Genomic DNA, 23,789 nt, shown 5'->3' with positions numbered 1-23,789 from the left:
GTTTGCAGACACATGTTTGGAAAAATAATAAGGGGTTAAAATAAAAAGAGTCATTGCTGATGAACAGTTGGAAATGAGTAGGTAAAGTAGGACTGGAAAAAAAACGACAGAAGCCAGCCTATACCTAAGAGGATTGAGCGTTAGGACCTCTGGATTAGTGAAATGAATTGTGAGAAACAAGAAGAAAAATGAGTTTGGAAAATAATGCAGAGTAGAATTATTACCTCCTTTTTATTTCCTGAATCTCTTATTCCTTCATATGTGGTCCCTTTTAGATTGGAATCTAAAATGAAACTTGCATATATCACCTCAAATCCCTAACTTGGATTAGGGATTTGTTGTCTCTAAGCAGAGACAACAAATACCTGGTGCACACAAATGTTTCCATGCTGTTTATTGAATGAATTTATGAAAATATATCAAGTCTGTAACTCTATCACAGATAATTTATTAGCTTAAGTGAGATGCTGGGTCTTTTGAGAGATTTTATTATAAAAAGTTGCCACTTAGAACTCTTTTGATCTCCACACTTGTGAAGTTCACGTGTATTTTAAAATCTAAGCATAAATATTTAAAAGTTACAATAGATAAATAGGCTTTCCTTCAAATTTGGAAAATACTGGTCACTGTGCCTAATTAATGAGTTGGCTATTATTTGTCCTGTTCTCATCCTTAAATATAGTCTATAAAAATTCAGGTTGACTTTGAACCTCAAAAATAAAAATGATTGGTTTCCCAGGGCTGTAAAATGTTACAAATATGGTTAAAAAGAAAACTCTGAAGATGACTGAAAAGCAAAAATTTTCTATTACTAAAGGAAGTCAAATTCTTCCTTGATATTGAAAAAAATGCATCACAAAATTCCATGTATATATTACCTTGACAAATAGAGGAAGTCTATTTTCTTTGAAGGCAAAAAAACTGAATATATGATGCTGGCCACTTTTAGTTAATGGTACCAAGTTGCCGAAACAATCAACGTAGATGGGTTTTCCTTCTAACACCTGAGTGAAAACAGAGAGAAATAACAATAAAGTAGCTGCAATTATACTTGTTGTTTACACAAAGAAGTGGTAGTACTACTTGGAACTTCAAATTCTTATAATACACATACAACCATCTTTAAATTGACAACCGACATTCTATCTGTGACACAGCATGTCCAGCACTCTTTCTTCTTACTAGTAATGGGAATCTTTAATGCATGGTGACATTCAATGTTCCAAAACTGTATCCCATTATAAACTATATCCTATTATATACAGTTCCAAAAACTGTATCCCATTATTCCACAAACCCAAAATACATTTAAATCCTAAATTTAAACTTATGTTTGGGTAATTTTTTTTTTTTTTTTGAGACGGAGTCTCACTCTGTTGCCCAGGCTGGAGTGCAGGGGTGCGATCTTGGCTCACTGCAACCTCCGCCTCCCAGGTTCAAGCAATTCTCCTGCCTCAGCCTCCTGAGTAGCTGGGATTACAGGCATGGACCTGGCTAATTTTGTACTTTTAGTAGAGACGGGGTTTTGTCATGTTGGCCAAGTTGGTCTCGAACTGGTGACCTCAGATGATCCACCCACCTCGGCCTCCCAAAGTGCTGGGAATACAGGCATGAACCACCATGCCTGGCCTGCGTGGCCCTTATTTGACACCACAATAAGTCAGGTTACTGGACTTCAACGCCCAAAGACCTACACTGATGGAAAATTCTGAAATAAGAAAAAGTAACGTAGAAAAGCACTAGACACCCTGCTTCAACATTTATGCAAAAAGATATACTTCCCAGACTGTTTTAGTTACTATTAAAAAATAAGGACAACAAAGAAAGCTAAAAACATCTAAAGTACTACAGTCACTTACATACTTTGAGTTTATCAATAACTCATAATTTTTCCTCAAATAATCTTTAAAGGAATCATCTTACCTTCTCACATACACAGATCATTCCTACTGAATAGCTCCAAAATGGCTAAAAATGGCAGATTTTGGATGTTGACCTTCTAACTGACCAAAATGTGAACTTGTCTTTCACTTTTTAATTATTTTATTTATTAAATGATATTTGAAATGTAATCTATTAATACAGGCATAACAACATGGCATAAATTATTATTATTATTTTTGGTACAGTACCTCTACATCCCTGCTTCTGGCCACCTCAGCAAAATTTTCTTGTTGTTCAAGGGTCTTATCCACTTTATCATCAGTCATGCAGAAACACCTCAACCTGGCTTCAATGGGGTCATGTGACTTGGCAAACACTACAAATTTGGCCATATAAGGTACGCAGATAATTTCTCTATATACTTGTGATGCAAAAGTAACGGATTCCTGGATCTGTCGACAATCTATCAGCCAGAACCTATTAAAATAAATAAAGTCAGTTATCTAAAGTTCAAAGTATACCATGTGAAAAATAAAATCAGTTCCTTCAATATGATCAAAGTAGTCAACAAATGCTTCTTGGAAGAAAGGAAGTGAGAGAGGGAGATAATGAGAGAAAGCCAAAGGAAAGAAATAGCAAGACAGGAACAAAAGGAAAGGGAGGAGGAAAGATGGGAAGGCAGAAGGGAGCGAAAAGAAGAGAGAAAGATATCAGGTTTAAGATCAACTATTAAACATTGTATTTCTAATTTTCTTTTTTGGAAACTCTTCTGAATATTCAATTTTCTGAGCTATATATTTAGTGTTTTGGAATCTTTTAGTGGAGTGAACTCAATAGCAGACATAAGATAAGGATTTCACTGCATGGTTTTCTATTTTCCTTGATCCCCCCTCCCTAGCTGTCATTTCATTTCCTGAAACTCTTTTCAACAAAATCTACCCAGCTTTTCCTCCCCTCATTATTCTTTTCCAAGGAACTCTCTAATCACCAAAGTGGAATCAACCCAACCATTTTTAAAAACCTGCTCCAGAACTCCTATTATATTGCTGAATATAATTCAGAGAAGAAATTATTGGCGGCCGGGCGCGGTGGCTCACGCTTGTAATCCCAGCACTTTGGGAGGCCGAGGCGGGCGGATCATGAGGTCAGGAGATCGAGACCACGATGAAACCCCGTCTCTACTAAAAATACAAAAAATTAGCCGGGCGTGGCGGCGGGCGCCTGTAGTCCCAGATACTCGGAGAGGCTGAGGCAGGAGAATGGCGTGAACCCGGGAGGCGGAGCTTGCAGTGAGCCGAGATTGCGCCACTGCACTCCAGCCTGGGCGACAGAGCGAGACTCCGTCTCAAAAAAAAAAAAAAAAAAAAAAGAAATTATTGGCTACAATGACTTTATGATTTCCAGCCTCAACTAAGTCTATGACATTGACTGGCAATTTTTTGTTCACTATGGTAACGTTACTAAATCTTATGACACTCTTTAAGCTTCACCCCTCACCACAGGCTCCAAGAGAGCTAACTTCACAAAGAAAGCTGAGGTCATTAGATGGAAATATTTTCATTTTGTTATTTTATACTTCCAAAGGTGTTTTTTTTTTTTTTTTGAGACGTTGTCTCGCTCTGTCACCCAGGGAGTGCAGTGATTTATCACTTCTTAATCTACCCTGTAAGACCTTTTATAAAGTGTTGCCAACCAACGGTCCTAGATTTTTTTTTTTTTTTTTGCTTTGTTTTGTTTTGTTTCGTTTTGTTTTTGAGACAACGTCTCTGTCACCCAGGCTGGAGTGCAGTGATGCAATCATGGCTCACTGCAGCCTTGACCTCCCTGGGCTCAAGAGATCCTCCCACCTCAGCCTCCCTGGTTCCTAGGACTACAGGTGTGCGCCACCATGTCCACCTAATTTTTGTATCTTTTTTGTGAGAGACAGGGTTTCACCATGTTGCCCAAGCTAGTCTTGAACTCCTGGGCTCAAGCGATCCACCTGCCTTGGCCTCCCAAAGTGCTGGAATTACAGGTATGAGCCACCAGGCCCAGCCTCAAGCATTATTTTTGAATTATAGACTACATGGATAATTGTTGCTATTCCCCACTACACCTTCTCATTCTATCTTTGCATCTTTGCTCGTTATTCTCTTTTTCACTTTTATCTGCCTATTAGGTTCCAACACATGTCTCGAGTCACCTCTTCTCAGATACCCTCTCTAGCTATCCCAATTCGAACACCCTTCTCTCTCATTCTTTTAGTCCCTCTGGTCTGTACCTCTTATTCAGAACATGTCATCTTCTGGATTACAGTATAGATGCTAAATTGGCAAAACACATTGAAACACAGAACTGTAGACTCAATAGTTGAGCCTCTGGGTGGCTGGAACTATAAACATGTGCCACCACACCCAACTATTGCTATGCCATTACTTAACTATTTGCGCACTTTTATCTTTTCTCCCCCACCCCAAATAGAAATGTACTTTTTAATTACTCTCAACTTCAGTTTTCTCATCTGTAAAATGGACATAATGTCTCTTACCCTACTTAAGTCACAAAGTTGTTGTAATGTCAAGTTAAAGAGAGGTAGCAATGCTTAGCAATCAATTAAAGACCAAAGGAATGGGAACTAACTTTAATCAATTGGGTTAATGTGTGCATAAGCAATAAAACTAGATAGCTTCACCGTTTTAAAGATATGTAATACATAAATAAGAAATGTGTATAAGAGCCACTGAAGCCTCTAAGCCTTTTAGACAAACCACGGTGAGATTTGTGCTGTTATCATTCTGTTGGAAAAGTAGTTCAGGCTATTTTGCTGACAACAGGAAATTATCATTCCTAAGGACTTTGGAAGTGGAAAAAGCAGCAGCTGCTACTGACTAAGTCAGAATCATACAGGCAAAGCAGACAATCGCTCCTTTTCCTTAGATTTTAATCGGATTGGTAATACTTTGTTACTGTATTATCACTATTCCATTTGCTGACAGATCTAGTTTAAAATATAAAAGCAAAGGCAGACCATATTTAAAATCCAATGAAAAAATAACTTTTAAACAATAAAGAAACAAAATAAAACAAAACAAAGGGAAGTTTTTTTGGAGGGGAACATATCACAGTGGGCTTTTCTGTGCTATATAACGATACCTGGCAGACACGTTTGTTGTAAAGGAAACACATTCATTGACAAATGTTAATGGCGTAGTTCCTGTAATATCTTCCCACTGAGCAGGGGTGGTTCCACCTGAAATAATATGATTGTTGAAAAAATCAGGCAAAACTCCAGACTCTAGATTCTAAAATAAAGTCTTTGTGGTTCTGTGTTCACCAGCCCAATCCCACCCCTCAACATGACACATTGAAAACAAAATGACTAAAATCTACGTGCTAAAAAATGACACACTACCACTCAAGAAACTAAGTTTTAGGGTAGTTATTTGAATAAGTGTTTATTAAGCCTTCTGTTCTCTCCCTGACATTGTGAAGCTTTTATTATGATTGCTAGGCTCTGAAGATAATTTTGAATTGTATACAGCTGATTATTTTTAAATATCCTTTGACCAACTAAAAAGCTGAACGCTCCATTAAAATAGTGAACAATCAGCCGGGCACGGTGGCTCACGCCTGTAATCCTAGCACTTTGGGAGGCTGAGGTGGGCGGATCACGAAGTCAGGAGATCGAGACCATCCCGGGTAACGCGGTGAAACCCTGTCTCTACTAAAAACACAAAAAATTAGCCAGGCGTAGTGGTGGGCGCCTGTAGTCCCAGCTACTCGGGAGGCTGAGGCAGGAGAATGACGTGAACCCAGGAGGCGGAGCTTGCAGTGAGCCGAGATCGCACCACTGCACTCCAGTCTGGGCGACAGAGCGAGACCGAGACTCTGTCTCAAAAAAAATAAAAAATAACAATAAAAGAATAGTGAACAATCTAAATATTCTTTTGTTCTCAAACTTCATATTTTATGAAATTGTTTTCAAAAAAATTCCTCTCAATGTGCAATAAAAGTTTGGCCAAAAAATGTTTGTGAAATAGTAAGAGCTCAATAAATATTGCAAGGTAAATGAAAAAACAAATGAATGTCAAAGGATGGCCCCTGTACATTGAAAAACTACCATGAAGGCTAATGGTGACTACCTGTCTTTCATTTCTACTGAGAAATTAAGATCACATAGATGGGGACAAAATTTTAGTTCAAAGGACTGTAGGAGGAATATATGTTTGAAATGAAGAAAAGTCTTGACTCTAAAGTTTCTTAAAGAAGAGAACAAGTTATCAAAGAAGGTTATGGAAGTTTATTCTAGTAGGCCTTTAAAATACATACTCAGCATAACTATATGACACAGAAAAATACAAAGGCTCAAATGTGTAGGTATTTAAACAATTAATACATTAAATTATTTGTTAATTTTTAAAATAATTTTAATTAAATTTCAGAAATGTTTATGAGAAACCTGTCTAAAGACATTGGGCTGGAATAAATAGAGTAGATGGTGTTTAGGCCCCTAGAGTGTCTTTAGTTAATCACTATAAGGGCAGGGCGTATCACAGATATTCTTCTGCCTCACCTGTTTCACATCCATGACATTATATTGCACATTACAGAAGGTTAATCATATACCTACGGGGCTGGAATTATGGGAAAGATACCCAGAAATGATAGTAATAACCAAAAATGAGCAATTGGGAAAGAGATCATAAGTGAAGCATATGATTTCCCCCCACTCGTTATAGTATATATATTTTAAAATTTTGTCTTATTAAACTTATGGAATAATCTCGTGGTTCTCTATCATAACTACAAGAAATGTATGAGTAAGAAGGGTGAATTAAAGAAAACAAAATAAAGGTGAACATTCTGCCAATACAAAAGAGAAATGAAAAAAATAATTCTAACAATACAAAAACATCCAGGGATGATTACTCTTCCTACTAATAATAGTACTAATATTTACTGAATACCAACACCATGTAATTATTGATAAATAGAGAAATTATCAGTTAAATTATTTAGCCCTAGAACAGATTATTCATGTGAATTTTTTTGCCTCTCACTATTTGTGTTGGCATTGTTATGAAGAGACTACCAACGTTCTGGGAGTGTCTTTGGAGAGTTTGGTAGCTGTCTGAAAGCAACTACACAACCACCAATTCAAAAGACCAAAAATCAGTTAATCACTGAAAACCTTTAAGTTGTTTTTCTAAAGTTAGTTCAATAGATCAATGATAAAGACATAACCAATTCCATAACATAACAGTTTGGTTTGAACTATTGGGTATAATTACTCAAGATACTACTTTTTTTTTTCCAGCAGATTTAGTGATCTCTTCAATGAAGGCTTGAAGCCTGAACTTTGGAGACATATGGGTGTGGTTTCGAATCCCAACACCACCAAATATTTATAGTGCAAGTTATAGAACTTCTTTCAACCATGGTTTCCTTCTCAGCAACATGGGGTTAAAGTTTCCTCACAGGGTTACTGTGGAGATTAGAATGAAAACGCATATAAACTATCTAACAGTTTGGCATACAGACTTCATTTAGTAAATTATAGTTGTTTCCTTTCCCCTTTCATTTCCCTAGTTAATTAAAATGTATTCCCTGAATTAATGCATATGACCCTGCAGACATCTTACGACAAAGGTGATTTAATATTTACAATGATCTAAGTTTCTTTTTTCAGAACTCTCTACGAACATAGTCATATGTGACTCACCTGTTATGCTGCATAGTAATCTTAAGGTTGGTGCATCTCCCCCAAAACCATTCAACATGACATCACTTGAAGCTTTGGGGACAGGAATGGTCATGGTAATTGGTTTGTGGAATTTTCTTCTTCTAGGTTCCAAAGTGACTATAGGGCTGAAGGTAGCTTTGTTGCCTAGGATCTTCTTAACCAGCTCACTGTGCATAGGTTGAGCCTTTTCAAAGTAAATACACACACATATATATTTATGTATATATTTTAAAATAAAGAAGGAATCATTATATTTAATTTCAAATTTCTTAGCCAAAGTATTTTTTTATCTTACAAATAAGTTTGGTGTACTTCAAATATGGCAATCATAAGTTCAGTATTATTACTAAGCACTCATATAAAATTTTGTAAGATCCACAATCTCTGATGGCAGCTCTTGCTTACTAGGAATAATCTGATTCTTTAACAATTTATTTCTCATTTAAAAGCTAATTTCTTTTTTTATTTTACAGGAAGAAAACATTTATAGCTGGAGATTAATTTTGGTTAATTGTCCAAATATAAGTTGAATTTTTAAATAGATTAGTAACCAATAAATATGGATTTTGACTTCAACTCTACTATTAATGCTACCTTCCTTTTTGGTGTGATTACAAAACAAAGGTAACAGTCCTTGACAAAGCTAATTTTTAATCATTAGAATAGAATCCTGTTAGGATCATTTGCATCTAACATGGGCATACCTGCAGGCCTACACGGATCCGCTTGGTGAGTGCCCCCTCTGGGAAGACGGCCTGCACCTGGGGCACCACTGTGCTGCTCAGCACACCACCTTCTGGTCCAATCAGATTGCTGTCCTGTTTGATACGAGACACCACTGCAAAGTACTGTGGGAAGTCTCGGGTGATGATGCGGCAGATTCGTTTCTTTTCTAGGTCTTCTGGGCTATCCAGTACTAAGACAAGAAATGACCCACCTTCATTCACATAGCAAAGATTTCCTTCTGACAGCATTCTAGCCAACTCATTCGCTTGGTTAATAATGAACAGAAGTGCCAGCAAAACACATTTTTTTGAAACAACAGGAAAATTTTAAAAAGCAAGGCTATCCTAACAACACCAGAAAACAAAAAATTGCAATATTTCAAGATCTGTCAGCATTTAGCTTGCATGTTTCCTTTCTTCTCAGTGACTTTCCAGGTCACTGAGAAAGATAAACATTTAGTTCTAGGTGCAGCATTGCAGGGCCACCTTTGAAATGAGAGCCATGAGGGCAAGTATGGAATGAAATGAACCTGTTCTATTCCTGGTTCATGTGATGGAAAGGAAGTTGCTTCTGGACTCCTTTTCTTTGCAAATTTCAAAGTTAGCTCAAATCCAAGTTATTGTGGTTTTAAGAAGTAACATAGCCCTTTGGGTTTTCAGGGGAATAGTGCAGGAATAAAATCTATCTTGGAAGAGTGAGATTCATGGTTATGAGTTTACTCCAGTGGAAGGGTTGTGTCTGAGATACTCACTGTGGATATTAAAAAATCAGTGACTAGGAATTCGGGGTTTCAATATTTCCCTGATGCCATTAAATTTCCAAAAATAACATTTAACATCAAGAGGATGGGATCATGGGCTCTTTATAAATTACATTAGTGTAGATATTCAGGGCAATACAAAAAAAATCAAACTAGTTTAAATGTAGAAAATGTGCACTACATGGATCACTGAATTTTAAGAGGTGATGGAAAGTTGTTCATTTTTAGAAATCATTTACAATTCATTATAGAGGCAGGAACAGCAACTATGTTTTTCTTGATTATTGGGCATAGCTAGATAGTAAAAGTAAAAAGTCCTAGGATCTGATTCCACACGATTGAAGACTGATGCACTGACAAATACTAACCTATATTTATTTTTAAAATTTCCAGACATACACAAATCTTTAACTTTCTATTAATAGATTAATTAATCTATTAACTTTCTATTAATACCCATGTAAAAAGCTCATTTTTAAATAAATAAAGTTACAGAGTGGGTCCCCATCCAAGGGCAAGATACCAATGCTCACTGGCAGTGTTATTGATAGGTAAATATCTCAGAGGAAAATATCCTAAACCTAAATATCGGCAAAAGGAATGGTTCCAAGAAGTAGAAGCAGCTAAATATTGTAGGGAACAATTTTTATTAATAAAAACCCTGATCTTTTTACTTTGCTTAGAAGATATTGACTCAACATGTCTAGAGGGCATAATTTCTTCCTCCATCCACCCCTTGGAAAAGATAAGCCTGGTCTCTATTCTTATTCAAACGTTGGTAGGATGTAGAAAGAAATGGTAAAGAAGCTATGGTCAGGCTACTCTTTCCTATCCATAAGCCATATCTGAAACTAGTGCCAGAAGACTCAAGAACTTGATAAACAGCTATACTTGCTCTTGAGTGTCTAGCTCTATACAAAACTTGGTATGTTCCTGGCATGCAGGCAAAGAGCTTGCCCTATTTGTGTAGTTACTCAAAGTTGAATGTGAATTCTGCTATTAGGACTAGGACCTTTTCTCTGTGCAAACTATGGAGACCTGAGGAAGAGCTGCTTTCCTCTTTTCATACTGAGATATTACAACCTTGTCCAGCCCAAGACAGAGTTGAGATTTACAGCAATTGAAGTTCTAATGGAAAACTAAGTTCCTAAACTAGATGTGTATGTATGTGTATGCAATTCAACCCTGGCTAACACCCTGTTTGAATTATAGGTAGGAAATTGAATGAACTTAATTTTCCTACCCCCTTAATAATAGAAAGTTTAAAAATTATAGTATTCTATAACTTACTAATTATGGGTAGATGTAAGTTTTCCAACAGAATAGCTTAACACTTTTTATCAGCATCTTAAATATCTAATGTTTCAAGTTAGGCATTTTTTTAAATCATGGATTTATTATCCAGTATCAGTTCATTTCGTTATGAAACAACAATATCTATTCTATCTCGTTTTTGGCTCAAAAAAGTTTACACTAAAAATGGAAGCATGCTGCATCTCTTTAATGAGATGTTTGATATCTTAAAGGCTTTTATTTTCCTGAATGTAATAGGAGTAAGATTAAGCAAAAGTATTGTGCATTCCAACTCATCACTACAGGAGCAAAGCAGATTACCTGCTGTAGTAAAATACCATGAGGGACACACACACACACACACACACACACACACACACACACACCCCTAGGTCATAAGAAAGAAATGAATCATTTTCATGCTTCCAGTTTAGATTTCTTTTAAAACGCTTGATTTGAAAGTACCTTCATCCATGCCGTTAAGAATTTCATTCAATTCATCTTCAGTGTAGTCACAGAAATGCTCTTTCCAGCTGTCCCCATTCTCACTGCGCAGGACCACCAGTTCCCTTTCCTTTCCTCGAAGGGCCGCAAAGTGAGGGATCTCCACGATCACAGGCCTGACATAGCAATGCAGAACATTCAGTGTGGACAGGAGCTAACCAACAGCAAGACAAGCACCTCGACTCTGTTGCAAAGTGACCTGGAATTCTTCTTTTGCTGGGGACAGGGACATAGTGGGCCATCCCCTGGAGCCCACTGGCTAGCAGATGGTCACACGGTAGCACTCCACCTCAGGGGCACCAATCCTCAGGTACATGCTGCTACCTTAAGCCAAATAATGTTTCCCTGTGAGTGCATGTGGCATTCTGGAACTTCTCCTTTGATAAATGTAAGTAGAACACATTTAACCAAAAGAAATGTACATGCATATCTATGATGTCTGCCAATCTCCTAAAACATTTTCGACAAAGTGCAAAATGACGAAATGGTTTAAGAGGAAAATGGCTCACACATTGCATAATTTGATGAGTCGTAAATGAGGAGATGTCAGAAAGTTGACTACTTGTGAACTAAAGAGCCATGCACTCATGGTTTTTGCTTATATTTTCTTCATTCAAGGAAACAATAGGCATGTGTACACAGTGTGGCCCTAATTGAGCCCCTCAGCAGACAGCCCAGTTGTGTCCAATGCCTATTATATTCAGGATCCGGAACATGCACTGCCCTATTATTTTTAGGTCACATTCGTTCTCAAAATATATAGAGGGTTTTGATTTTTGGGTCCAGGTTGCTTTGATACAGACTCCAAATTCATCATAACAACATCATAACTAGCACATAGTACAACTAGGCAGATCTCATGCTTAAACGAAAATGAAGGTCACAGCACTTTAAGGGAAGAGATATAAAAACATCACTCAAAAATAAAAGTCACATACCACAAGGGTCAGAAATGGTCCACTAAAGATAGGTTATACAGAATTTAAATCATAGAGAGGGACATGTCATGGGCACAATGACAAAAAAGAGAAATCATATTGCAGAAGAAGGAGAAGAATGGGGGGCCAGCAGCCATCAATTTGTTTTAAGTCACTCCTACCCAAGGAATTTGGTTCCAGGAGGCCCCAGCTGAAGAATGCGGCTGACCAAACTTTCTCCCTCATTAAGTGGGGGAGGAGCCGTTGGCAGGTGAAGTTTACTGAGTACATCCAAAGCAGCAGTGAAAGAAAGAACATAGGTAAGCTTCAGGTATTGTCTTCCACAGAACCCCAGCGTCGCCAGCTGATCCACAGGGTGAACTTTGGTTTCACACTGCTTTTGGTTCTGCCCCCTCCATTGGTCACAAAGAGCAAGGAACCGAGACCCAGAGTGTACAATGGAGGCGCGTCTGTGCAAGGAGAGCACTTAGCTGTCCAGTCTGTCCCTAATTAGGTTCACCGCCAGGGCACTAGCCAAAAAGGGGGAAAAAATGCTCCACAAGAAAGACAAGCTGTTGGGAATATAATGAAAACTCTGCCCTGTACAGAGGCCAGATGTTTTCATGAATATTCCCCAACAGATCTGAAGATTATTAAAAAGCTTAAACTATCTGAGCATGAGGGGAACAGGGTCTGACACAGAATATGAAAAGAATCACTGGGGAATTACTCCAAACATAATGGCATTTTCTGATGCAACCCAGAACTTCACAGGCTCCTTGTAAAGCTCTGGTCTGTCTGATTGGAGGACATGAGAGGTGGTTGCTATAATTGGGAAATATAAACACACGCCTTTTCAGGTGTGAACATAATTTGGAGCAATCTGCTAATAGTTTGGTCCAAATTACAAAGCTTTAGAACATTTCCTGAGTTCTAAAGCAAGAAATCCTCTTCCCAGTATGACATCGGCAAAGTAAAAGAGTTCACGATTATTAGGATTTTCTCCCAGTATTTCAAGCACCAAGACTTAAATACAATTGATTTGTTTCAAAATATTTTGAAACTTGTCCCCCTCCAAAACTTCATCCTTTTGTTAATTTCAGCTGTAGCTATTCATTTCTTGGCACAATGAAATGCCACTTAATATAACAGCAGCCGTACAAACAAACAGAAGAAAGAAGAAATGCTAAATTCTGTTCAAAATTGCCAAAATGAGCATGGTGGAAGTTAGTCTTGATGTATTTGTCTTAATATAAACTGCGACTAAACAACCAATGTAATGATAAGGCTCAAGGTAGCAATTTTGATGGCTGAAAAAAAAATCACACTGATTAAATTTGTAGGTATTCTGTAAAGGCAACATTGCTTTCCAAAGTAAAGATAATGAATCTGTTTCATAACTGCATGAGAATTTACATTTATGTTTGGAACAGAGCAGAATTTTTTCTTTGTGACTTTACCACTTAATTCTCAGATGAGAAAATAATACCTACCATCGGCTAAAATATTGGGTATTCACATTGAGGGTCTGGCAGCTATTATTACATCCAAAAAGAAGAAGTGGTATTCAACCTGAATGTTTAACTCATTAATGCCTTAAAATAAGAGGCGTGTAAGTGGAGTCAAGCATTGAGGTGCTACTTCCAATTTTAAAAATTTCATTGGTGCTGATCCTCTTTCAAAATGGTTTGACGTACCTTTTTCCATTCCATCCTAGTGATTTCATGTAGAGGACACAAGCTCATCGGTGACTAAGTGGGAGGTTTATCAGAAACCCTTACCCAAGGAACTGAGCACCAGAAGGTCCAACTTCGATCAGGCGACTGGCCAGGCCTTCTCCTTCCACCATTGGAGGCATTGTTGCCAGTCTGTGGCGCTTGACCAGTCGGCAGGTGACTCGCGTTGGAGCAGTACATTTCCGAGGTGGAATAATGATTCGGAGCCCATTGTGTCTGCATCCTCGCATAGCACCACCTCGGGCATCCACCATAAAACTAACCAGGAAACTAAAAATTAAAATATAAGATATGTTTTAAAATATTGGGGGCAGATGAACAAGCTTTGTCAAGTTGTTTTTCATAATGCTTTCTCTCAAAATCTCTCTTTTTTATTTAAATGCATGGTGGTAAAATGCTTGTTTTTAAAAGTTATTTTACTTTATACCAATGCCTTTAATTCTGTTTTGTTGTTGTTCTAATTTTTATGTTATTTTAATCTGTAAAGAAGAATTCTAATTTTTGCTGACAATGGTGATATTCAATATAAACTATAAATTAAAAATAAGCCTAATTGATTTTGAAGGAAAATTGAATGAAATTACATAAAGAACAATTGACAAGTTTCCTTCTGTTATAAATGGAAAGACTTCTGCTTCCTTACATGTACATCCTAAAAAATCTACATGTTGAAATAATACAAGGACAAAGCAGAGAGGAAAGACCAAATTGCAGTTTTTCTGCATCCTGTTCCAACATCATCTTACCCAGGATGTAGATTTTTAACTGATTATATTCTAAAGGAGGAGAAAAGCAAAATAATTAAATGTTTTGAATTGAACCAATTTGCTGGTTAAAATGTAGTTTTTTACTTATTGAGTAGGAATCTCTCTGCCAAACCATTCTAACTGAAAGGAAGAGCGGGTGGATAGGGAACAAGCAGGCCCCCCTCTACACCATTTTTGAAGTGAAATTTCAGGAGTGGGAAACCCTGGGCTCATGCTGCTGGAGGGTATCTGTATCATCTGTATCATGATTTTTCTCAAATTGTAATGAATTGAATGTAAAAAATTATAGCTAATAATTTAGAAATGTTAACAGCATCCTTATTAACTTTTCTCCTTTTCTTCTAGGCTAATCGTCCCTGAAAAAGGAGAACTATAATCCAAGATGACTTGGTTTCTTTAGGTATCTTTAAGACAAACGGGTTTGTCTTAACTTTGAAGTTGTTTCCTTTGGGATGGTCTTAGCAGATCCTGATCCAGGTTAATTTGAATGCTTGTCATTTGGTTGGTATTAACACTCATTAAAGTCTCTCAGGCACTTACTGTGTCAAGGAGCAAAAATTAAACAACACAGCAATCTAAGTGTTGTGTATACGTATACAAAGACATACAAACTGTGTGTACTCTCTTTCACAAATTACATTAGTGTCTTTTCAAATTTTCATTGCATTTGCAAGATCTTTACACCAAAATGGGAAGAGGAAAGCAACATATAGGTGTATCATGTCTCTGCTTATAATCTGCTCAGCACAGAACCAATTGGATTTGTCCCACCTAGATATTGCCTCCATGACATTTAAAACATTTGAAAGATATTTTATCAAAGTAAGTTATGGGATATAAACACAAAACACTTATGTTATTTTTAGATAAATGAAGAAAAATATCTTAGCATCTTCTTCAAAGCGGAACACAGAACTCATTAAACATGCTATTAAACAGAAATCCTGTTGCTAGTAATAAAAACGGGTGCGAAGGAGCTCAGAGTGCCTGTCTGAAGCACGTCATGCAGGATGAGACCACAAGAGGCAGCACAGGCCTTCCCACATGCAGGGGCCAGGCTAGACCTTCCATTCATACCTAGCCTGCTTAAGTTTTCAGGAAGGAGTAAAAACTGGGAAGTACAATCAACAGTTCAGTACTGAAGTGTTGATGTTTCTGGTCTTTACCAAAACATAATGAGAAAATATTTGCCACTTATTACTAGTCTTCCAGTATGAATTCTTTAAAATTTTCTTTTTTATTTGACTTTTAAATGAACTATTTGTTGCTGAAAAGAATGAAAATACTGGTAACACTTCTAGACAGATGTAAAGTTTTCCTTTCCATTTTATTGTTCTTATTTGAGTAGGATACTTAGGTTGGTTTTTGTAAAAAAGTAGCAAAAAGTGACAAGTTTCAACTAGTGCTACTTCCAAATTCATTGCAATATTTTTGACTCACTGATAATTAAGATTAATATTTCCTTTTTTTTTTTTCATCTTTTGGTTGCTGCCTCCATTGGTGCACAGACAGGAACTCAAACTAGTAAGGAATTATTATAATACATCTGCTTAATGTTATCAATCCTCAGTACTATTTATACCTTTGAAGGCATTTAGGAAGTTTCCACACTCATGTTGTGTGCTATAACCTCTCCACTACATTTATTCCAGTGATGGCTTATGGCCTATATAACATGGAGCCTTGATAGAAGAAGATGTAGAGTATCTTCTGGTGGCCCATTCTCTAAAGAGTGAATTGAAGTAGCTAAGTTCCTGACTGTAACAATGTTTAAGTAACTACAGGTTAGATTACTTGCCCTGATTGTGTCATTGACTGTGTCTCTTGAAACTCTCTTTTTGTTCTCACTTGCTCTATAGTTCCGTTTCTATGCTCCTTTCAATGCAACATTTGTTACCCTCCTATTGTCAAGTGCCCTGCTAAGAGCTGAGGATACAGAAAGTAAAGACATAGCAGCTGCTGCCAAAAAGTTCACGGTGTAAGCCCCAGATGTCACATGATGGTTTCGTCATTACTTGGAACTGCTTACTTTCCTGGTCACTGAGAAATGACTAAGTCCACACATGGGAGCCATAAAAGTGCCATAATAACAGTGAACATGTTCTCCATATTTCTTCCTGTGTCCTCTAGAGCCTGGCACAATGTGGATGGAGCACTTAGCAGGCAGCCAATAAATAACTGTTGAATAAGCGAATGTACAACACAGTGAAAAGGGCAAGACGTGAGGAGCTGTATATATTTAGGTCTAAGGCTAACGTAGGAGGAAATTTAATTCTTTAGTCTCTGGACAATCAGAGCAGTCAGAATTCATTCGAATCACTATATTCAGATGTAGGAAAGCAATTGGGAACGACTATCCTTAATGTTAAATATTCTTCTACAGGCTTATTCCTGCTCTAATATATATAGAGAGACCTAATAAATTGATTTCCTTTGATAGAGGACTAGTAGAAAATGAGAGTAAGCAAAAACCAGAAGTTTGAATTTAACAAAATAAACCGTTTTAATAGAAGTGAAAATTATATGAAGAAAGACCAAAGATGGGAAAATCAAAATAAAAGCACTTAAAGCCTGAAGCTGCAAGCAGATAAATTTATCTATAAGTATCTCTGTGTCATTGTAAACCTGGAAAGTAATATTTAAGTATTGCACAAAAATCCAAAGCAAATTGGAAAAATTCAGGTGCCAATATGCATAATTCAGAGAAAAAACAATTTTTTTTTCCTTGAGAGAGGGTCTTACTCTATTATCCAGGCTAGAGTGTAGTGGTGCTATCATAGCACACTGTAACCTTGACCTTCGGGGCTCAAGCGATCCTCCCATGTTAGCCTCCCAAGTAGCTGGCAATACAGGCAGCATCACTGCACCTGGCTAATGTTTGTTTGTTTGTTTTCAGAGATGGGGTCTCCCTATGTTGCTCAGGCTGGTTTTGAACTCCTAGGCTCAAGCAATCCTCCTGCCTTCGACTTCCAAAGTGCTGGGATTACAGGTATGAGCCACCGTGCCTGGCCTAAATTAAATTTTTAAAGAAAACAAGACTTTTTGTTTTTATCAAGTAACTAAAGGAAGAAACACAAACCAAAAAAACCCACCAAGTTGTAGTGAGGAAATTTTCTTTAGAAGAGAAAGAGAAGAGAGAGAAGAAAGTAAAACAGAAAGATGTCAAGAAAGAAATAAAAATAATGGAAGATATAAAAAAGCTAAATATTAATAGTCAAAATAAGTAAAACTGTTTATAAAATCTAGCAAGAAAATACTCTAAACAAATTAGACTCAAATAATGTAATTGCTAAACAACTGATAAAAATGCTGAATTTACAGAATTGCATAATAAAAGAAGTCTTTTCTTTAAATAAGAGGCAATAGGAAAAATAACTCAAGTTTATAGCTAGGTGTTGATGAAAAGTCTATTGACAATAGTCAGTATGCTTATCAGTGAATCCCAACAGTTGATAATATAAAATTGGGTAAGCATCTGAGCATTTTCATTAAAAATATCAGAATACCCAAAAGTGCCACTATTTGGACAGGTAGTAGAGTTAGGAGACAGGTATTCTACCACGTAAAAAACAACTGCAAATAAGCAAAAAACAAATTGTAAGCAAACGTACTTTTATGTACCACAGGAAAATGAGAACGGGTAGAAGGTGTGAGTCGCGAGATGAGTCGTTCACATACTAGAGTTGACTGAATCAATATGATTTTTCCCAAGTTTGCAGGAGATTAAAAATGGGACAAGATAATCCCCATAAACATTTGGAGATGAAAATAATTAAAGTAAAAATATATAATTAAATATGTTTAGAGGAGGTGGTAATACAGATTGATGGCTCTGCCTGTCATCTATGATCTTTAAGATTGAAGCCTCACCTGGCAATGAAAAATAATCCTGTTACCACTTAAGGTTATGGTGAGAAATCTTGTGTGGGTAAAGCATACGGAATTCAATAAATGCTTGTTCCCATCATTTTCCTTTCTCTACACTTACAGGATTTTACATATTTTAAATATCTTAAACATAATACAATATACCACTTGAAAAATAAATGGAGAAACTAACCTTTATTGAGTACCTACAATGAACCTGGAACTATGCTAAGTAGTTTAATATGATGATGAAGTTTTTATTAGTTTATGAAGTTTACTTAAATAAGATATAAAAATACTATTATCACAAAGCACAGGAGAATGCAGCAAGTACCATGCTCTTCCCTGGGTCTAGTTATATCTCTATCTTGAATTAATGTTGTAACCTCAGGTAAGTCACTTAACATCTTTAGATTTCAGTTTTCTTATCCATAAAATGGGAGACTTATACTAAATAGCCTCTAAGTTGCCTTCCAATATTAAAATTACATGCACAGTTTACTGTTAACTAGGTTAGGAAACCTACTTAAATCTTTCATTTCAGATGCTCTGAAAGAATTCCTAATTGGAAAATAAACTGCTATTACTTCAGGAAATATATATCATTTTTGCTTTATGGTTAAAACAGCTGTTTTGCAGAAAATGTGTACACACACTGCACTAAACATTGACTTAAGACTGTACATACAAAAAATATCATGTAACACCCAGCTTTAATTGCATCTCTTACTCTCCAAATGAAATTCAGCAATCATGCAAAGTAGAAACTCTTGTTGAAGTTTTCTAAATTGTGAGATACAATGTGATCACAATTTAAAAAGAATAAAAGCAAAAGCAACCATTATTATGCAGATGACTTGCCTACAAATACACAATTTGATTAGCTAAACAGTACATGCTTCAGAGGAGGCAGCAGAAAACCATGATCCAATCATTTGAGGACTACATCCTCCACCCCCAAAGTTACTATTCCTTTAGTTTTATTTTTAATTCTTTGAGGACCATGAGATGGGAATGGGGGGGGGGGGGAAATTGCAGCATTCAGAGTTAGTTGAAAGAACAGGAAAAAAAATCATCAGAGTGCTTCAGTGATCCTCATATACATAGCAAGAGGGCCTCAGATTAAATCTGATTTCTGAGGTACTGTGAGAAAAACCATAGCATGAGATCTTTCTCCTCTGTAATTCCCTTAATTCCTTCCTAATTCTCCAAATTCTATAAACTTAAAAATTGCTTGGATATGGCTTTGAAAAAAGTGGTTCAAATTTGTTAAAATCACCAAACAATTGTTTATCAACCACTGTGTTCATGTATGGAAAGACAATAGCGTGCATTTGAGAAAAAGTATAAGGATGTATATAAAAGTTTTCAAAAATAAAAATATAAAACTGTCTTTTTTGTAGACTGACAATTTGTAGTACCATAATTGATGGCTGTATAATAAAAATACTATAATTAGCAGTCTAATAGGAACCTTTAAAAATAACTTTAAATAAATAACAGAATAATGGGTATTTTTAGAACACTGACTAGTCATTCTAAAGTACAATTTCTAAAATATCAAAAGGTTGCATTTATAGCAGTACTAGCAAGGAAATGCACTATTAATATACTTTCAGCCTTTGCCTCACCTAGAATAGGGTATTTAAAATAAAACCCAGAACAACAAAAAAACCCTCTGCTAAGTGCCACTTAAAATCATAACCTTTAATAAAACCCTAAAATAGCTTGACCAATTTGCATAATTGTAGGGAACAACATTTTTCATCTCTATGTAGCACTTTTTCTCACAAAAGAAGCTGGAGATGTGGAGACCCATGACCAAGATAGGCAGTCCACAGTAAGTCTGGAACAGCCCCACTTTATTTCCACTGAAATTAAAAATACCACTTTCTCTTCATCACAGAGAAAGGGGAATTCAGCAATAGCCACAATTTGGAGAATATCAATCTTTCTATCTCTTTGGCTAGGTATCTTCACACTAAAGCATCCTGAGGCAAGGAATACGCAGAAGGAGATGGCGAAAGGGGGAGAGGAATAGGCAACATGTTCAGAGAAAGAATTATGCAGTAGTTCACCTGCTGTTGTCACGTTCAAGACATGGAGAGGCGCGGCTGCAACAGAATAGATACTTTAGCACAGAAAAGGAACGGATAAAGTGAAATATAAGGAAGGAACTCAGAAGTGACTTATTATTTATACACCAATACAGTATTCGTCGAAAACAAATGGAAATCCAAATGAGATATAGCTCAAGAAGAGCAAGGTATGGGGGCTTTGTGGCAACTCCCAGTTTAGAGAACTGGGTATGTTATGAAATCACTGGATATGGGTTTTTAACCTTGGTCAACATTGGCTTGTGAGGGCGTTTAACAAAATCTGAGTGTCCAAGAAGCTACAGAAACATCAAGGGTTATTATGATGAAAAACATAAAGTCTTTGATTTGATGGACACAGTTTTGACGCAAAGGTTTTTGTTTTATACATTTAATACTTTAAAAATAATGATAATAAATTTTGGGGCTATCACAGAAGAAATGCAAAAAGAAAAGGCATAATTTAAAGTATAGATCAACAACAAACAGTAGCATAAACTATAAGGCAGGGTAGGTAATATCAATTACCTACTAGAGTATAGCAAAAAAAGCTATGCAAACAAAGTCTTGGTGCTTTTGTCAATACTTCATTTCCTGCTTTAGAGATTGCTGTCTTCCTCATTGGTCATAATGTCTAATCCCACATTATAGTTCTACCTTCCACTCCTCTTCTATTTATGATCTGCTCTTCCGTAAAACCCTCCATAAGCTTTCACAAGATTCTCTTGTGTTTCAACCCTAATGACATACAAAAGTATACATGCTTAATGGACCAGAAATCCAACCTTACTAAACACTTGTTTTGCTACTTGAAAAAGCTTTCCTCATCTAAAAGAATTTACCTTCATGTATCTTAAAAAAAAACAACCCTAGGGTGTTGTGAAATACATGAATAACTAACTTAACTGCCGTATATATTAGATAAACATTAATATTGCCAAGTGAGAGCCTTGACTTCCTTGCATTTCAAATATCCCATTATTTGAGAGAATATCTCAAGATGATTTTTAAAATAGACTTTATTTTTGGAGCAATTTTAGGTAAACAACAAAATTGCCTTCAACATGTTTTTATGAAAAGAAGTTCTTTAAAAGACAACCTTATAGACCTCCAGTTAATGTATGACTGTGTAGGACATTTTAATGAATTGACATTTAATTGTTGGCATTTGACTGTAATTAAAACACTACAAAAACTAAAGACCTTTGGAATAACAATATTTAAGAAGACTTACAAAGCTAGCTACTGCTAAGAATTGTGTCTTACATCTTCTAATTCCTTATGCACTTATGAAATAAGAAGAATTGTAAAATTAAAATTCTTGCCGAAGATTATGTTGTTATGATCATGACTAGGATACTAGAAATAACTGTTGATTAGAGTCACTGTGAGTCTGAAAACAACACTTTAAAATAAACAGCAAATATTAATCTTTCTTTTGCCAGGTATTTGCTGTGTGTATTGAGCAGAACAGATTTTTTAATACTGATACTGATTTTTTAATCGCTGATACCTATTGTTCTCTAGTCATGAACATTAGTCACTGGAAACATAAAATAGAGGTAAAATAAAATCACCAATACTGCCTATTGGTAGAAACGGTGTCGTCTATTAATGTAAAATCCCTTTATTAAATTTAACAGAACATTATATGTACAAATCAGTGGCATGTGCATAAAAAACTAACTTTATTATCACCTATATCAAAATATCTGTTTTTTGGCTGGGCACGGTGGTTCACGCCTATAATCTCAACACTTTGGGAGGCCGAGGCAGGTGAATCACCTGAGGTCAGGTATTCCAGACCAGCCTGGCTAACATGGCGAACCCTGTCTCTACCAAAAATACAAAAAATTAGCTGGGCACGGTGGTGCACACCTGTAGTACCAGCTACTCGGGAGGCTGAGGCAGGAGAATCACTTGAACCTGGGAGGTGGAGGTTGCAGTGAGCTGAGATTGTGCCACCACACTCCAGCCTGGGTGACAGAGTAAGACTTTGTCTCCTTTTTTTTTTTCCTTACATTTTGGGTAGATCTTGAAGTGGCTTAAGAATCCACCCAATTAATTAAAGAAAAACTAAGTTCTTCAAAAAATAAATAAAAGCTACTATTTAGGAACCTGGTGTATAATGAATAAAATTACAAAAAAATCTTGCTACATGACATGGTATGATGAGTGTTACTCGTATACATTAATATCATGGTAGCTTTCAAATACCAAGAAACTCAGAATCATCGAGTTTTCAGTAGTAATAACCCATTCTGTTAGAGTCATCAAATGCATCGTGTTTGTTGAAACACTAGAGACACTAATAGAGAATAATTTGCCTGAATAAAAATAACAGTAAGTCAAACGTTACTATTGTGAATTGCACCACATTGACGCTGCCATTTAGAGGAGTCATAATACATTTTCCTTAATGGATTTGCAATTTGTGAAAGATCTGGAACATGTGTATGGGGATTGTACAAATACTAATCACTATAATCTATTGAGCACTTATTATTTCCAGGAAAAGTGCTAATTATTTAAAAAGCATTTAGTTTTTAAAGCTCCCCTATGGGATCAATAATATAACACTCATCTTATAGATATGGAAACTGAAACTCAGAGGTTTTTATATAACTTGTGCCTGATGTCACATACGAGTGTCAGTGTCAGGATTTAATTCTGACAGGTCTGACTCCAAAGCACACTATTAACCACGATGTTTCTCTCTCTTTACAGATTAAGTGTCTTCTGACTTTAAATAACAACATACATATAGTGTGTTTTCTAAAGGCAGAAGCTAGATGTTACTTAGCTTTTTTCTTAGTACCTGGCACAATGTCAGGTACTTTGTAGAATTACACAAATGTGTGAAGAATGAATACATAAGTGAATGGAAGAAATAAAGAATATTAGAGAGAACTAGGTGTACCTTAATTAACTAGGTCTCTAATAACCAAAGCCTTATTAAGCAAAGTTTTTCCTAACAGTTTATATAAAACATCTGTACTATTGGTGCTTGTAGACTTTATCAATGCCAGGCCTCCAAATAATTGATCTGGGTTGAGGCCTGGGCACTAGTTTTTTTTTTTTTTTTTGGAGATGGAGTCTCACTCTGTCACCCAGCCTGGAGTGCAGTGGTGCAGTCTAGGCTCACTGTAACCACCACCTCCTGGGTTCAAGTGATTCTCCTGCCTCACCCTCCTGAGTAGCTGGGATTACAGGCGTGCACCACCACGCCCGGCTAATGTTTGTACTTTTAGTAGAGATGGGGTTTCACCATGTTGTTCAGGCTGGTCTCAAACCCCTGACCTCATGATTCATCCACCTCAGCCTCCCAGAGTGCTGGGATTATAGGCGTGAGTCACTGGGCCTGGCCGGCACTAGTATTTTTTAAAGCTCCTAGGTGATTCTAATGCACAGCAAAAGTTGAGAATTATCCAGAGTCAGTATTAAATGCTTGAGATTCATAGGAAAACTGTTTTCTTAAAGACTATGAATTTAAAGATCTTTATCTTAACACATAATT

General features: G+C 36.5%; 1 protein-coding gene across 50 annotated transcripts in view; it reads right to left on the bottom strand.

Annotated features, from left to right (window-relative positions):
• The window catches only part of ANK2 (ankyrin 2), a 698,346-nt gene that overhangs the window by 39,832 nt on the left and 634,725 nt on the right, over window positions 1-23,789 (bottom strand). For 20 of the 50 annotated variants that reach the window (XM_058436645.1, XM_058436660.1, XM_058436662.1 and 17 more), the window contains 9 exons: window positions 20,255-20,290; window positions 13,588-13,812; window positions 11,989-12,087; window positions 10,851-11,005; window positions 8,311-8,522; window positions 7,586-7,790; window positions 5,017-5,113; window positions 2,133-2,361; window positions 879-1,004 (listed from right to left, as the gene is read on the bottom strand). In XM_058436645.1, the coding sequence (XP_058292628.1) occupies window positions 879-1,004; window positions 2,133-2,361; window positions 5,017-5,113; window positions 7,586-7,790; window positions 8,311-8,522; window positions 10,851-11,005; window positions 11,989-12,087; window positions 13,588-13,812; window positions 20,255-20,290 (1,384 nt within the window). The remainder of the gene's footprint in view (window positions 1-878; window positions 1,005-2,132; window positions 2,362-5,016; window positions 5,114-7,585; window positions 7,791-8,310; window positions 8,523-10,850; window positions 11,006-11,988; window positions 12,088-13,587; window positions 13,813-20,254; window positions 20,291-23,789) is intronic. The other 30 variants (XM_058436649.1, XM_058436665.1, XM_058436668.1 and 27 more) reach the window with 3 other exon arrangements.

The sequence above is a fragment of the Hylobates moloch genome, unplaced genomic scaffold (genome assembly GCF_009828535.3).
Source record: "Hylobates moloch isolate HMO894 unplaced genomic scaffold, HMol_V3 SCAFFOLD_3, whole genome shotgun sequence".
In the NCBI taxonomy this organism is placed as follows: domain Eukaryota; kingdom Metazoa; phylum Chordata; class Mammalia; order Primates; family Hylobatidae; genus Hylobates; species Hylobates moloch.
Note: the sequence above shows the minus strand (reverse complement) of the source record. Positions and strands in the feature narration are given on the sequence as shown.